This window comes from Drosophila kikkawai, chromosome 3R (genome assembly GCF_030179895.1).
Source record: "Drosophila kikkawai strain 14028-0561.14 chromosome 3R, DkikHiC1v2, whole genome shotgun sequence".
NCBI lineage: Eukaryota > Metazoa > Arthropoda > Insecta > Diptera > Drosophilidae > Drosophila > Drosophila kikkawai.
This window is the reverse complement of record NC_091731.1, coordinates 19,866,891-19,880,052: the sequence shown is the minus strand read 5'-3', so window position 1 is coordinate 19,880,052 and position 13,162 is coordinate 19,866,891. Positions and strand designations below refer to the sequence as shown.

Genomic DNA, 13,162 nt, shown 5'->3' with positions numbered 1-13,162 from the left:
CATGGTTATTTTAAATTAAATAATATGGATGTTTAAATTTAGTCGAGTTCATTGTTTCATTCTTTATCCTGTAATGTAAATATATATATGAAATTTATAATTATAATATTATAATGGTCAATATTATAATATTCAGCCCACATATAGAGCTGAGCATATTTAGTTTAAATTTAGTTTCTTCATCTGGTCACACTACCAAACTACCACTAAATATTTTGCGCAAAATAAACAAGCCTCCGGAGAAAAAACTAAACTAAACCGGCTTTTCGAACAAAATTTGGTTATCTCAACAAGCACACATCTGACAGCTTAACTTTTTATCTGAATCGCCTAGTTTTAATAGAGTTTTAATCCATTAGAAGCCATTTTTGTAAGTACTCGACAGGTCTTGTTTTCAACGGGGTGGATTGCATATTACAGACTGCACTAGCTCTACCAAATACCTTGGATTTGTAATAATATTATTATTTAAAACTCATATTCTTAAGTTTTTAGATGTCTTCGGAATCTGGTGATGAGCCCCCACCGAAATATCCGCGCAAAACTAGGCCCAAAATCAGTGGCAATTTCTCCGAGGAGGACACAGTAAAAATAATAAATTATGTTAGGAAAATGCCAGTGATCTGGAATACGCACCACAAGGACTATGCTGATAAGAAAACAAGGAACTCAGCGTGGGCTCTGATATATAAACAATTTGGAGGTCGACACCATGAATCGGATCTGCGGACCAAATGGAGTAATTTAAGAATCCAGTACAGGATAACTGTGGGAAAACTTAAAGGAAAATCCGGAAAAGTGAAGGAGAACGCTTCAGTCTGGAGGCATTTTGCAGCTCTTAAGTTTCTAGAAAATGATAGCAAGCCTGAAATTCCCGAAGTACGAAATAATTTAGAATCTGAAGACGAGCCTGAAATCGTCGAGGTTCCATCAACTCCCAGAAAATCTCACAAAAAAGATCCAAAGGCTCTTGAAATTACTCCGTGCAAACGTTTTAAGGATTCCAAGGATACCAAGGGTGATCTTGATCCCAATTTGCAACTGTGTAATTACATGTATTCAGAATTGGCTGAGCTAAACAAAGAAAATGCTGCTATTCTTCGAAGGAAACTGCTAAAACTCTTTATTTCATTTGATCCTGCAGGAGATTTCGCCGATGTGTAAATGAATTTGAAATTCTTTTATAGCTCGATAAATAAATTCCTTGTCGAACTAGGATATTATCAAAAATGAAATTGCAAAAAAATGAAAATTTGATTATAAAAAATTAAAAATATTTATTTGCAATAAAACAATTAAATAAATTCTATTTTCTAATCCTGTAGTCCTCGCCTTATGGTCATATTTAGGGTATACTTGCAAGACAGTGGATATTTGCCTGCCTCTGCCATCTGGTCACACTGTTTGTAAATGTTTCAAGTTTCCCACTAAACGCAAGCGAAAAAGTGTAAGTCCGTAGCCTGTCGGCTTAAGCAAAGTTTAAACCATAAGTTGAAAGTAAGAAAAAGTAAAAACTGGCACAAAAGACGCCGGTAAAGCGCTGAGAAATTTGCCGACGCGACAACGTAGCCACACACTCTCACTGGCTCACACTCACATATATACACAGGCACACATAGCTTGCAAATGGCGGATGCGTTTCCAACAAAAAAAAAAAGAGAAAAAGAAAGACTGCATTTAAGTGTGATATGTTATGAAAATTGTTGACGTTGCAAGTGATACATAAAATAGCACGAAAAACAGTTCGAAAAAATGGAGAAGGGCCGAGCGGTGTGGGCGAGTGTGCAACTGCAGTAGATTTGTTGATTTTTTTAAGCGGCAGCGACGCCCTTTTGTCTTGTCTTATCGAAATCGAAGAGGAAATCCATGATTTATCAGTGTGCAATTATTCCAATTAGCGGCGAAGAAGAGGAAGAAGCCTCGACCAACACCGACATACTTTCACTGCTCCACTCTTAATTATGAGTAAAAGGGACAGCTGACACAAAGGCCTGGCAGATTTATTTGATTTGCCAAAAATTTCGGACGCCGCCGTCTGGCCTGCTACCGTGCCCCCTTACCCCTCCCTCCCACCGTCACTATATTGCGATTTTATCAAAGAAGAAATAAGCATAATAGATGTGCTTGGCCTCTATTCGCTGTGCTCTTCTGACAATTTACACATTGTTGGCAGTCTGCGCTGACCTCACCACACACACATAGGCTCACATATGCGGGCTTATCAAAGGAGAGAGAAAGAGGTCGAGAAAAAGAGAGGCGGGGGAGAGAGTGAAAGAGAGCGGCTTGCAGTGCGATAAATCATAAAGTCAAATTCTTGGGAAAACCAATTAATAGGCAACAAATGTCGTCTACGTCAGCAATCAATATCCATTAAGAATCAATAGTTTTCAATTCTGGTTTATGAGTCACACTCTTTTGATTTTTTAGAGCAACCTTCCATTTCTGGACCACAAATTGGGAACGAACTTGACGCTCCCACGCGAAATTAACAAGACCAGAAAGAAAAATAAAACGGGCACAAATCCCATGGCACGCTCTCTTTCGCCCAGAAAAAAATAAGGCAGCATAGCATGTTGCATAAATATTACACAGAAATAGGGAGTAGAGCTTTCTAAAATTAAAACACTTGAGCCGCCGCTTGTTCGCTGAAAATAGCGGAGGCAAAGAAAATGCATTTATGAATAAATAAAAGAAAAATAATGAATGAGTGCTAGTACGCTCTCGCTGCAAGCAAGAAAGAGAGCGGCAGAAGCACTTGCACCGTTAACAGTGCTGTCGCTTTAAAATGGGCCATAAAAAAAACTCAAGCTTGAAACAAAACCTTGCCTACAGGTTAAATTTTGATAGTTACAGATATAATATAATTAATTGAATATATCTTATAGATATATTAAGTCGCAGTCAGTGATGATCTGGTTTAGTTAAAAGTGGAAACATACAATAAATTATCAAGTGTCAAAGATTAAACAGTGAAATTGTTTGTGTAGAAATAGTTTAGGATCGAAGCCAAAGGTAACGTTAAGCCAGCATCAATACCTTTTGATTGAAACATTATTTAAGAAATGTTACTGCGGGGAGGCAATATAAAGATAGTATTAAAGAAAGCCAATTTCTCATATCTGACCGGTTCCACCGACTGAGAGAAATTCCATGCGGCACCGTGCAAGTGTGTGTGAGTGTTCCGCTGTCGGCTAATTGAACACTGGGGCGACTGAGACCGAAACAACGGCGCTGAGGGAGAGAGGGCAAGGCAGAAAAAAACGGGAAAATTAGGCCAACTGTGCAGTTGGATGCCAGTTTGTTGTAACGAGGCCGAACAGCCAGCCAGCGTATTTTGCATGCCGCCCAACCATAATACATAATTATTTATAGATGGCCATAATGATAATTGGCAAGATTTCGACTTTCACACACTTACTCAAACAAGCACACTCACGCTGCCGCGAGTCGCTCATACATGGGCAGCGTTGCTCTTCCGGTTGATGACCTTTACCGGCGTTTTTATTGTGTTTGTTCTCTTTCCCCCCGTGCGGTTGCTTGGCCCGGCTCTCTTTAGTTTACTTTTTTGTTTCTCCTTATTTTCTCAGCGGCTTTACGCCCGGAATCCGCTGCCCGGACTTACTCGAACTTACTTTCCGTTAAACAAATCTATCCACTCGCCGCAATCGATTAGTTTGATGAAAAGGAAACCCGTTTCCACAATGGGTATTAAATATTAATTGAACTTTATAGAGTGCAAATACGACAATATTTGATATCTAAAGAAAAGAAACGATAACTGTGCGTCGTAAGCAAATAAGCAAACAACAGAATTCGTTGGTAAACATGTCAGTCTGGAGTTGTAAATACATAAATTCCTCAAGAAGTAGCAGTGAACTTATCAGGTTTACACTGGCCAACAAAGGAGAGATTATCTGAAGTAAAGTAAAAAGTACTTCTTTTCTTGTTTTCCTGTATTGAGAATCCTGACTTTATATTTTGCGAAGTAGGTAAATCACCATCACCATAAACGTACGCAAAACTAAAATTAAACGAATCTTTAGGGTTTCGATCTCTGAGCAATTATTTATCTTCAGAATATCACACACGGTCTATTTTCAGAGTCCATAATAGACAACATTGAATATGGTTAAAAAAAGAGCGAAGAACGGCGAAATCTGTTAGCCAGAAACATGAAAGCAGAAGAAAGAGCAAGAAGAAACTAAAGAAAACATACCCGACAAGCCAGTTATCGCCAGAAGTCCCAGAGAGCAACAACCTTGAATTGAAATTTTTGCAATTTCTGAATTCTTCCATTGGGCTCTCCGCGGAGCCAGTGAAATTTCAAGTTCTAACTGTCTGTCGTGGGAGAGAAGAGAGCAAAGGCGTCAAAAGAGCGCAAACACTCGGAGAAATTCAATAATTTAAGCTAAAATATTTGATTACTTGTACGTTTTGAAAATAACACAAACAGAAACACATTAATTGGACCTCAAAATAAAATTTTCAACTTGATAAAAAAGTTCTTAATTTAAAGTTTATATTATATAAGCAAATAAGCAGCCATATGAAACCGAATTAATTTTTAAGTATTTTTTAAAGATCTTATTTGGGATTTTATCTAAATATTTACAAAACGTTTCTGAAAATGTTAAAAAAGTCTCCCATAAAGCGCCTCTGACTCATATATTTACACGACTTTTTAGCAAATATTTGTTAACTTTAAAAATATTTGTTAAACAAAAATGAATAATGAATCTGATGACGAAAATGTTTTCCGTGCAGAGAGTGGGAGAGCTGAGCCCGGAGAGCAACCTCAAATAACGAGCCAAGCTCGGCTGCGAATCTTTCCTCCTCCCATTCTTTTGTGTCATTCGCAACGTGTCCAGCGCAAGAGACTACTCGCGGAGTTAGTTGTCCCGGAGAAGATTAGCGGCAGTCCAGAATTAATTCCGGTGAGCAATTCGTTGAATTTGCATACGTGTGCGTCAGAATCTTGGTTTTGTTATTTTTGCTTTCAATCTGCGTCAACACCTTTGGGTGCAAAATATCCCCTAACTAACTTTCGTTCAAGGCTGCTACTCAGCAGCTGTGCACCATGGGCTAATTTTATTCTTTGAGACTTTGTATGAATAAATTTAAGCCTGAAATCGATTTCTTATCGCTCTTCCTCCCAGCAATTAAATTCATCCAAGTGACCTTTTAGTCTTTATTTGAAATTCATCGGTGTGTTAAGAAAGCGGATGCTCGTCCGGTGAATAATCGGGGTTCCAGGAATATTGGGATCCGCGTTAAACCTGCAGTACATATTGTATCTAAACGTACAAATTTATACACAATTGTCAACCGCAAACAGTTTTATTAATAACACGTCAAAAAGAACAAAATTTAGTCATACCGAAAAAGAGTATGTGTGTGCCGGCCGGTGAAGTACTGATAAGCACGTACAACTCAAACAATTATACATATGTACATACTTTACAAAGAAATGTCGTTAATCTCAAATATAATGCAGATATTTTTTTTAACAATTTAGATGATTATTTTTTCACTTATATGCTTCCACGTCATCAGTTGTAGTAATTTAAATAGAGCTGATAAAGCCAAAGGAAATGAAAGATTATAAAAAAGCCAAGACTAAGTGACCCTAAAAATAGGAAGATTATATTCTTTGTGTGCATGAATCGGCTCTATGCCAAGTAAAAGCTAATGGAAACGTAATAGTAACTTGGGGTTTCCCTTTTTTTTCTGCTTTAAATCTAATCTAAGTGCAAAGATCGTAAATTACAATTTTCCTAGTTTTTAAAAATGGGAGTTTCCATTTAATAATGTTTATAGTTAGTGTTCAATTTATATTAATACTGTTTATAAAACAATTATTTATGGTTCAAATTTGATTAGAAGATTAGAAGCACGTTGCGGCATCGGGAATTATGACACGTAACCCTAAATGACATTTTATATACCAAATTACTAAACATTCAAAATTTATTTCACAGTTTCGCAGTTCCATTTCGCAACAAGGAGATCCCTGAAGAAGAACCCACGACTGAATCGGCAAGATATGCAAATATGGACTTCCACATACTGATCGTCATCGGTTGTGTGTTCAGCGCTTCGCTGCTCTCGTTCCTGTTCATCAACAAGATCTTCCGGCGCAAGACCTTCGAGGAGGTGGTGGCCGAGAAGCGCGCTTTGAGCGCCAATCTCTACAAGGCGGCCAGCGGAGGAGCGGCGTCCAAAAAGCCAAAGAAGAAGGAACTGAAGCGGGAAAAGAAGCAACGGCAACGGGAACAGCAGCGGGATGTGAATAACGAACAACCGGAGGCGGATGAACCCGAGGATTATTCTGATGGTCAGTCGGAGGAGGGGCAGGGATCGGTGGCTGATGATGAGCAGCCCGGTCTGTCCAAGCAACACGTGGAGTTCGAGCCCGATCCAGAGATCCTCAATGAGCAGCAGCGTCGCCCTAGCAGCGTGGCCGAAAAGGAGAATCAACCAACAACAACTGCGGCTGGCAAAAAGGGCAAAAAGGATAAGCGCAACGGTGGCAACCAGAACAAGGCCACTGGCGGCATCCTGGTCAATAAGAACGAATCACATGCGGTTAAGGCTGTACTAAGCAATGCCGACGAGACAACGCCCACTCTCAACAATTTCGAAGCAAAGGCACCCAAGGATGTGGTGGAACTGAAGAAGCAGGAGCAAAAGGAGCGCAAGGAGGACAACAACAACAAGCAGCAGGCTCAAAAGAAGAACGGAGAAAAGGTGGCTAAAAAGGAAAAACCAGCATTAGCTTCCGAACCAGAGCCTACCATTGTGACCAAGCAGGTCCTCAAGCAGCAGAATGGTTCCCCCAAGACCCAGCACAACCAGGCCAACAACAAGACCAAGCAACAGCAACAGCACAGCAACAACAAGCAGAAGCAGAAGGAAACGGCACTGACCGCCAAGGACTTGGCTGTTGCCCTGGACAAGCTGGCCGAGCACCAGAACCAGACCATTGGCGTTAACGCTCTAATGAATGTCTTCTCCCGGGCCGAGCTCAATCGCTCGGAGATTCAGATTCTCATCGATTATCTTCTGAACAAGCAGCAGGATATGCCCGCTTCCCATGCCGAATGGTCGGATGACATTTGCCAGAAGCTCAAGCGTCAGCTGGAGGAGAAGGAGAAGCTTCTGGCCGAGGAGCAGGAGGCCTCCATTGGCATCCAGGCAAAGTTGCGCGAGTTGCGGCAGGAGGTCAATACTGAGCGCGCCCAGATGCATGCCCGCATTCAGGCCTACAATGAAAAGCTCCAGAGCAAGGACCAGGAGTTGTCCAGTCTGAATGATAAGCTCACCCTTGAACGACAACAGCTCCAGGTAAGAGTAATATATTTACCATTTCCTAGACTTAACTTAAACCCAATTGCTATTGCCTTTTCTGATGCTTTAGAACCTTTTGAGGGAGAGCCAGGCCAACTCGCAGGATTTGCTGCAGGTGCAGCGCCTGCAACAGGACTTGGCTCACAAGGAGAAGTGCCTGGCCGACATGACCGCCTTCGTTAGCGCCGAGACGCAGCAGAAGAACGAGGTAATTCAGCAGCAGGCACAGCAGTTGGCGGCTCTAGAGCAGCAGCGCGACGAGCTGGAAGCGCGTCAGAATAACAGCATTTTTGAGCTGGAGCAGCGCAAGCAGCTGGACGCAGAGAATGCTGACCTGAAACAGGAGTTGCGTACCGTCACACAGGCTCAGTCGGAGCTTCAGCGCGTTCATGCCGCCGAACTGCAAGAGCTGCGTCAGCAAATTTCCGCCTTGGAGGCCAATAACCAAACTCTGAACCAGCAGCTTACCCAAGCTGCCAGCACCGCTGTACAGGCGTCGGCCGCCCAGTCGGAGAAGGTCCAAGTTCAGTCGGAAGCCTTGGCCCAAAATCAGCAGGAGTTAAGTGCTCTGCGCCTACAGGTTGGCACTTTAACGGATGCCCAGGCCCAGCAGCAGAAACAGGCCAATGCGCTGAGCTCACTGCTTCAGGAGGCACAGCAGCGGGCGGAACAGCTGCAGGCCAAGGAAAAGCAACTGCAAAAGGAGCTCCAAGAGCAGCGGGAGAAGAATAATGTGAGTCTTTAATTTTGTTCTATTTATTTATAAGAATTGAAAAAAAAACGAGTTTTTAATATGTAACTAAAATGTCATCCCTTTAACTTTGCGTTGTTATATCGTCCACTACTCTGCGCCCTGACTGTTTGCATCAGCCTTCATACTCTTTGCTTTCCTTTACTAATTGCCACGTATTTGTGTTTCGTCCAGGACGTGCGTATGAAAAATTGGAAGTTGATCGAAGCGTTGCAAAATGCCGAAGCATCAACAGCTAAGGCAATGGCCAAGACGAAACCAAATACAGCGCAATCCTTGGGCGTAAGTGCATGTGATCTCTGCCAGCTGCTCCTTTCTTATCCAGTTTTTCCTGCTATTTTGTATCATGAAACCCCTTTTTAAAAATGGCATCAAGTTTGAAAATTTTTAAAAATGTTTTACACTTATTCCCAATTGCAGCAACAACACAAAGAGTTGCAACAGCAGCAGCAGCAGCAACAACAACAAAAGGCAGTGGCCGCCAATGGCGGAGGAGGAAGCGCCAACTCGGCAAAGAGCGAGCAGGAGCGTATCCGAGGACTCTACCAGCGCCTATATCCCGATGCGGTGAAAGCGCAAGCAGGCAACGCCCTGCAGGCATCCTTTGACCAGTGGCTGGAACAGGTTCTAACCACCCACGTCAAGCAGCAACAGGAGAAGCTGCGGCAGAAGCTCGAGCTGGAGAAGCCAGGGAAGCAGCCCAGCAGCAGTAGTCATAAGTCAACACAATCAAACAGCAGCAGCAGTAGCAGTAGCAACCACAATAGCAGCATCCACAACAATATTAGTAGCAATAATAGTAGTTCGAATAGCCAATCCTCCTCCGCCGCCGTTGCCGAGCAGCAGGAACTGCACAAACAGAACCTGCAGCTGCGCGAATGTAACGACAAGCTCACCCAGCTGGTCACAAAGACGGTAAGCTGATTTTGGGGACTATAAACCAATGCTTACAAAATGTAACCATTTTCAACTGTTGCCTTTATACTCATATTTCAGACCAACACGCTGATGGACCTGGAAGAGCGGGCCCGCGAACAGGACGAACATTGGCGTGGCATCGTTGACCAGAAGGAGCAGATCATCGTTAAGCTGCAGCAACATGCTTCAAATGGAGAGCAGGTGAGACTATAATAGTGAATTTCCCATTTAAATAATTTAACATCGTCGGAAATCAAGCTTAAAATACCAATTAAGGTCCAATTAATCTCAACAAATCCATTTAATTCTTGCAGGACATTTAATGTCGCGGACAGAATAACAAGAACAGGAAGAAGGAGCCCAAAACAACGACGATAAACTGACAAGCATCTTTTGCAGAGTTTGTCCAAACTTCCATAACAACAGCAACAACAATTCTAACAATCTATTAAGTTTAAAGTTGAACGCAAGGAGGAAGATGGAGTAAAATTAGGAGCATGCCCCCAGCAACAGCAACATTTAACATTTTTAATATTAGCGAAGGCCAACAACCGATTAGGATGAAGGAGGAACTAAGGAATGCTTAAAAAATTATATATGTATACACAACTAAGGCGAAATAATGAATGGAATGAGAGTCGAAACTTGTGCAATGTTGAAAAGAGTAAAGAGGAATAGGAAAAAAACGGAAAAGAAGCGAGGAAATGCCAGGACTCTGAACGCAGAACCAGGCAGTTTCCGCCTAAGCCCAAGCCCTCCCAACAAAAACCTACCAGAAAAACAGTAAACAAGAAATCCATTGCTGCTGCTACTTTCTTATTATTATGATTATATGTCCCACACTTTGCATGCGATTATTATTTGTGTTACACTTGCATTTAGAGAAGCGCGCGCTATTATCAATTGTATATGTATCTATCCTATGTTAAGCAAATGAATTTAAACCCCACAGCTACTTAAAAATCCATAAAAAAAACAATGAATATAAACTATTTAGTATGTATGTATGTGTATATGTACTTGTATTTGACGAATTTTTGTATGTTTTCCATATCTGTTTTCCCGTTTGTACTATGTTTTTCCCCCTGTCGAGGAGCAGCGCAAAGTATTGAAACCCCAGAAAGTGCACGAACTAACAGCAGCAGCAACATTTAATTAAGCAAACACATATATAAACAAGAAAATAAAAACCTATTTTTATATAAAAACTAAATGAGGAGAAGCTAATGTTTAAGTAAACGCAAATTAAACTCACTTATGCTAATGCTAATTAGCCATTAGTTGTCGAGAACCTGTTGCATGCGACACATAGAGTAAGCCGAGCAATAAGCATCGGCGGTCACAACCAATACAACAAATGAATGAGCTATAGCGCATTATAAAGAATTATGATGTATAATTTACGATAAATGAGAATTAAATACATACACACACATATGACAAAAGACAATTATTTTCGATTTTTAATCTATCGTAATAAATATTTGAGCTTACAGGTCAATATTCTGGGTTTGATCTTTGCTGAGAGACCGAGAGACTAGTTTGAATAAAAATGGAAAGACGACAAAAATTATGATACCCAGCAAAAGGTTATTAAAGAGAACAAAAGGAGACGGACTCTACCTGGGTTGTCTAGCATCTGAGCCTCACTAAGTTTCCTGGAATTCCATACTGAGCCAATAAATATTTTTAATGTAATATCTTCCCTCATGCTTTAATTTCTTTTTGTCTTTCTTAAATAAAACAAACACAGCTTACGTGCTAATTATTGTTGCTGGGGGCTCCCCTGCTAGGGGGTATTTGAAGGTTGTGCAGCGGAATGATCATTTGGAAGGGATACTGCAGCAGTTCAGTGCATGATGGTCGATTCTTGGGATTCAGCTGCAGGCAGTTCTTGGTCATCTGAAGAATGGAAAATTATATCGATAAAGAAAATAATAAATGATATGGATAGGCAGCAACTCACATGAACCAGCATGACAGGATAGTAAGGAGGAATGGCAGGATATTCAATGCTGGTCGCTGGACTGGCAATTGCGTTCATCTTGGCATAAATGTTCCGAATGTGACCGAACGGAGTCTTCTGATAGAGCAGCAAATACAAGATGCAGCCCAGCGACCATACATCGGACTTGGTGGAGATCTTGATCTTCGGCTGGTTGCCGCCGCCCCGTAACGGACTGTTGCCCGTAGACGTGTCCGTCAGGGCCTCGGGACTAATATAGTTGAAGGTTCCAGCCTGTGAAAACTTAATTATGCTTGTCGAATCTACTGAGATGTTGCTGGCGATACCAAAATCAATCAACTTTAGACGTCCATTGACCATCAAAAAGTTGGCTGGCTTTAGATCCGAGTGAATAACGCCATGCTGGTGAATGTAGTTTACGGCCTGCAGCATCTGATAGAGGATGTTTGTCAGGCTATACAATGGCAGGTTTGTGGTGTAGTTCTGCAGGATCTTGTTCAGATCAGAATCGCCCTTCTCCATCACCATATACAACTTGGACTCTTCGCGCAGAAGTTGACTACGGAAAAGGGTATTTTAACAAGGATAATAAGCACATAATGATGACTTACTAATCGTAAAGGGCCACAACGCACACATTTCCTTGCAGCTTCGCAAGGAGCTTTGTTTCGTTGAGATACCCCTGCACCACCAAAGGATCGGCCTGCAGATCCACTACCTTCAGCGCAAACTCGTCTCCGGAATCTGAGCGACGGGCTAAATAGACAGAACTGGAGCCACCACAACCCAATTTTTTCACGATCGTATACTCGTTATTCTTTATATTCAGTATATTCGAAGTTTTTGAAGAGGCGGTGCCGCCAGGATTAGGTACCACCGGATCCGTTGTAGCCAAGGGTACGGATGCCACCACCTCCTTGGCCTCGGAAATTACCACTTTCGGTGGCACTTTCTCCACCTTTTCCAACGCACTGAAAGCGCTCTCCAAGGACTTTTTGGATTTTCCATTCATAGACTCTTGCTTTGGCGGTGGCTCCGGAACGTTGGGACTCTCGCTGATGGTGTCGCAGAGCGAGAAACTTATGCTGTCGTTGGGGAATGGAGCCGCCCGACTCACGGTCATGGGCGTTTGGAAGAGCACCTTCTGGGAGCGAAACTCATTGGCCGCCGCTGGACCTCTGTTCTTTGCCGACTGAATTGATCCGTATGCCCGCACTTGAGGCGTGACGAAATCAGCTTCTGGCTTTGCGTGCGATTTTACCTCAACCGTGGACGAGGATGAGGCAGAGATTCCCTTGCGCAGCGGCGTCTTTGTGTCCATGAGGCGACGTCTCTCTGCTAAGGCCGTATCCACAAGTTGCCGTCTCTCCGCAATGCCTTGGGTCGTAGAGAGAGGCTTTTTGGCTGGCACCTGCTCCGCCGCCTCTACATCCGGCGATCCCTGGCTGCTGCAATTGATGCCCATGTTGTTAAATCGACCCAGAAACGAGAGATTCGATTCAGATGCTTTGAGAGGAGCGGCAGAAGCGGCTGCGGGGGACGTACGACGGGTGGGAATGCTGTGGCTGCTGCCCGTCAATTCGTGATTGGGACTCAGTACAAAGGAATCGTTTAGGATGGCGCAGTTTAGGTTGTGATTGTTTTTGTTGTCCTCCTCCTCCTCGCTGTCCGAATTCATCATTGTCAGCTCGGAGGCACGACGGGGCCTATTGCGGATATAAAAATGTTAAAAGACTACTTATAAAAAAAAAAGGGAGTGTTTCGAGGGGGACATCCTTTTGGGGATAAAGAACTACTAGTGATCAGAACAATTAAAAGTAGATGGACACTCACAGCATTTCCATATGCAGCAAGTGTGGATCCGCTTCGTTCTCTTTGCCCCTCGCTGGCTTTTGCAATGTCGACGCCACCGCCGGAGGTTTTTTGATCTCTGCGGCGCCTCGAGAACTTTGCGGGCGGAATGGCGTATTATAATTGTCCTCTGTGTCCGAATCCGAGGCTAGCGCCATCATATCCTTCGTTCGTCGAGGCACAGGAGTAGTCATCTTTCTCAACCCGCAAATTGTTCAAAATCCTATTTGTTGTTTTTTTTTCCTCATTCAAACTAGAGCTGGAAAAGCATCGATGTCTAGTCAGATCGATATCGATTGTGGATGCGATTAAAAATATAAAAAATAAAA

At 42.5% G+C, this 13,162-nt stretch overlaps 2 protein-coding genes across 5 annotated transcripts; one reads left to right on the top strand and one right to left on the bottom strand.

Annotated features, from left to right (window-relative positions):
- Positions 1-51: 51 nt before the first annotated feature.
- Mps1 (Monopolar spindle 1) lies at positions 52-13,119 on the bottom strand. Of its 2 annotated transcripts, XM_070286744.1 has the most exons (5): positions 12,816-13,119; positions 11,594-12,688; positions 10,983-11,541; positions 10,775-10,918; positions 52-68 (listed from the first exon to the last, which is right to left on the bottom strand). In XM_070286744.1, the coding sequence occupies exons 1-4, from the start codon at positions 13,025-13,027 to the stop codon at positions 10,778-10,780; spliced, it is 2,007 nt and encodes a 668-aa protein (XP_070142845.1). In that variant the 5' UTR covers positions 13,028-13,119; the 3' UTR covers positions 52-68; positions 10,775-10,777. The 2 variants fall into 2 exon arrangements, with proteins under 2 accessions (XP_070142845.1, XP_017023560.1); XM_017168071.3 differs by lacking the exon at positions 52-68 and having other exon boundaries at positions 10,703-10,918.
- On the top strand, positions 1,379-10,466 carry alt (aluminum tubes). 3 transcript variants are annotated; one of them, XM_017168067.3, is made up of 7 exons: positions 1,379-1,447; positions 5,979-7,344; positions 7,418-8,080; positions 8,273-8,380; positions 8,519-9,013; positions 9,095-9,217; positions 9,331-10,466. In XM_017168067.3, the coding sequence occupies exons 2-7, from the start codon at positions 6,052-6,054 to the stop codon at positions 9,337-9,339; spliced, it is 2,691 nt and encodes an 896-aa protein (XP_017023556.1). In that variant the 5' UTR covers positions 1,379-1,447; positions 5,979-6,051; the 3' UTR covers positions 9,340-10,466. The 3 variants fall into 3 exon arrangements, with proteins under 3 accessions (XP_017023556.1, XP_017023557.1, XP_070142844.1); XM_017168068.3 differs by lacking the exon at positions 1,379-1,447 and adding an exon at positions 4,776-4,934; XM_070286743.1 differs by lacking the exons at positions 1,379-1,447; positions 8,273-8,380 and adding an exon at positions 4,779-4,934.
- Positions 13,120-13,162: the final 43 nt, after the last annotated feature.

Coding starts and splice junctions, on each gene's coding strand:
- Mps1 (XM_070286744.1), bottom strand. CDS start 13,027: ATGACTACTCCTGTGCCTCGACGAACGAAGGATATGATGGCGCTAGCC. Junction 12,689..12,815: donor TTGCTGCATATGGAAATGCT/GTGAGTGTCCAT, acceptor TATCCGCAATAG/GCCCCGTCGTGCCTCCGAGC. Junction 11,542..11,593: donor GTTGTGGCCCTTTACGATTA/GTAAGTCATCAT, acceptor CCTTTTCCGTAG/TCAACTTCTGCGCGAAGAGT.
- alt (XM_017168067.3), top strand. CDS start 6,052: ATGGACTTCCACATACTGATCGTCATCGGTTGTGTGTTCAGCGCTTCG. Junction 8,081..8,272: donor AGCAGCGGGAGAAGAATAAT/GTGAGTCTTTAA, acceptor TGTTTCGTCCAG/GACGTGCGTATGAAAAATTG. Junction 9,014..9,094: donor CCCAGCTGGTCACAAAGACG/GTAAGCTGATTT, acceptor CTCATATTTCAG/ACCAACACGCTGATGGACCT.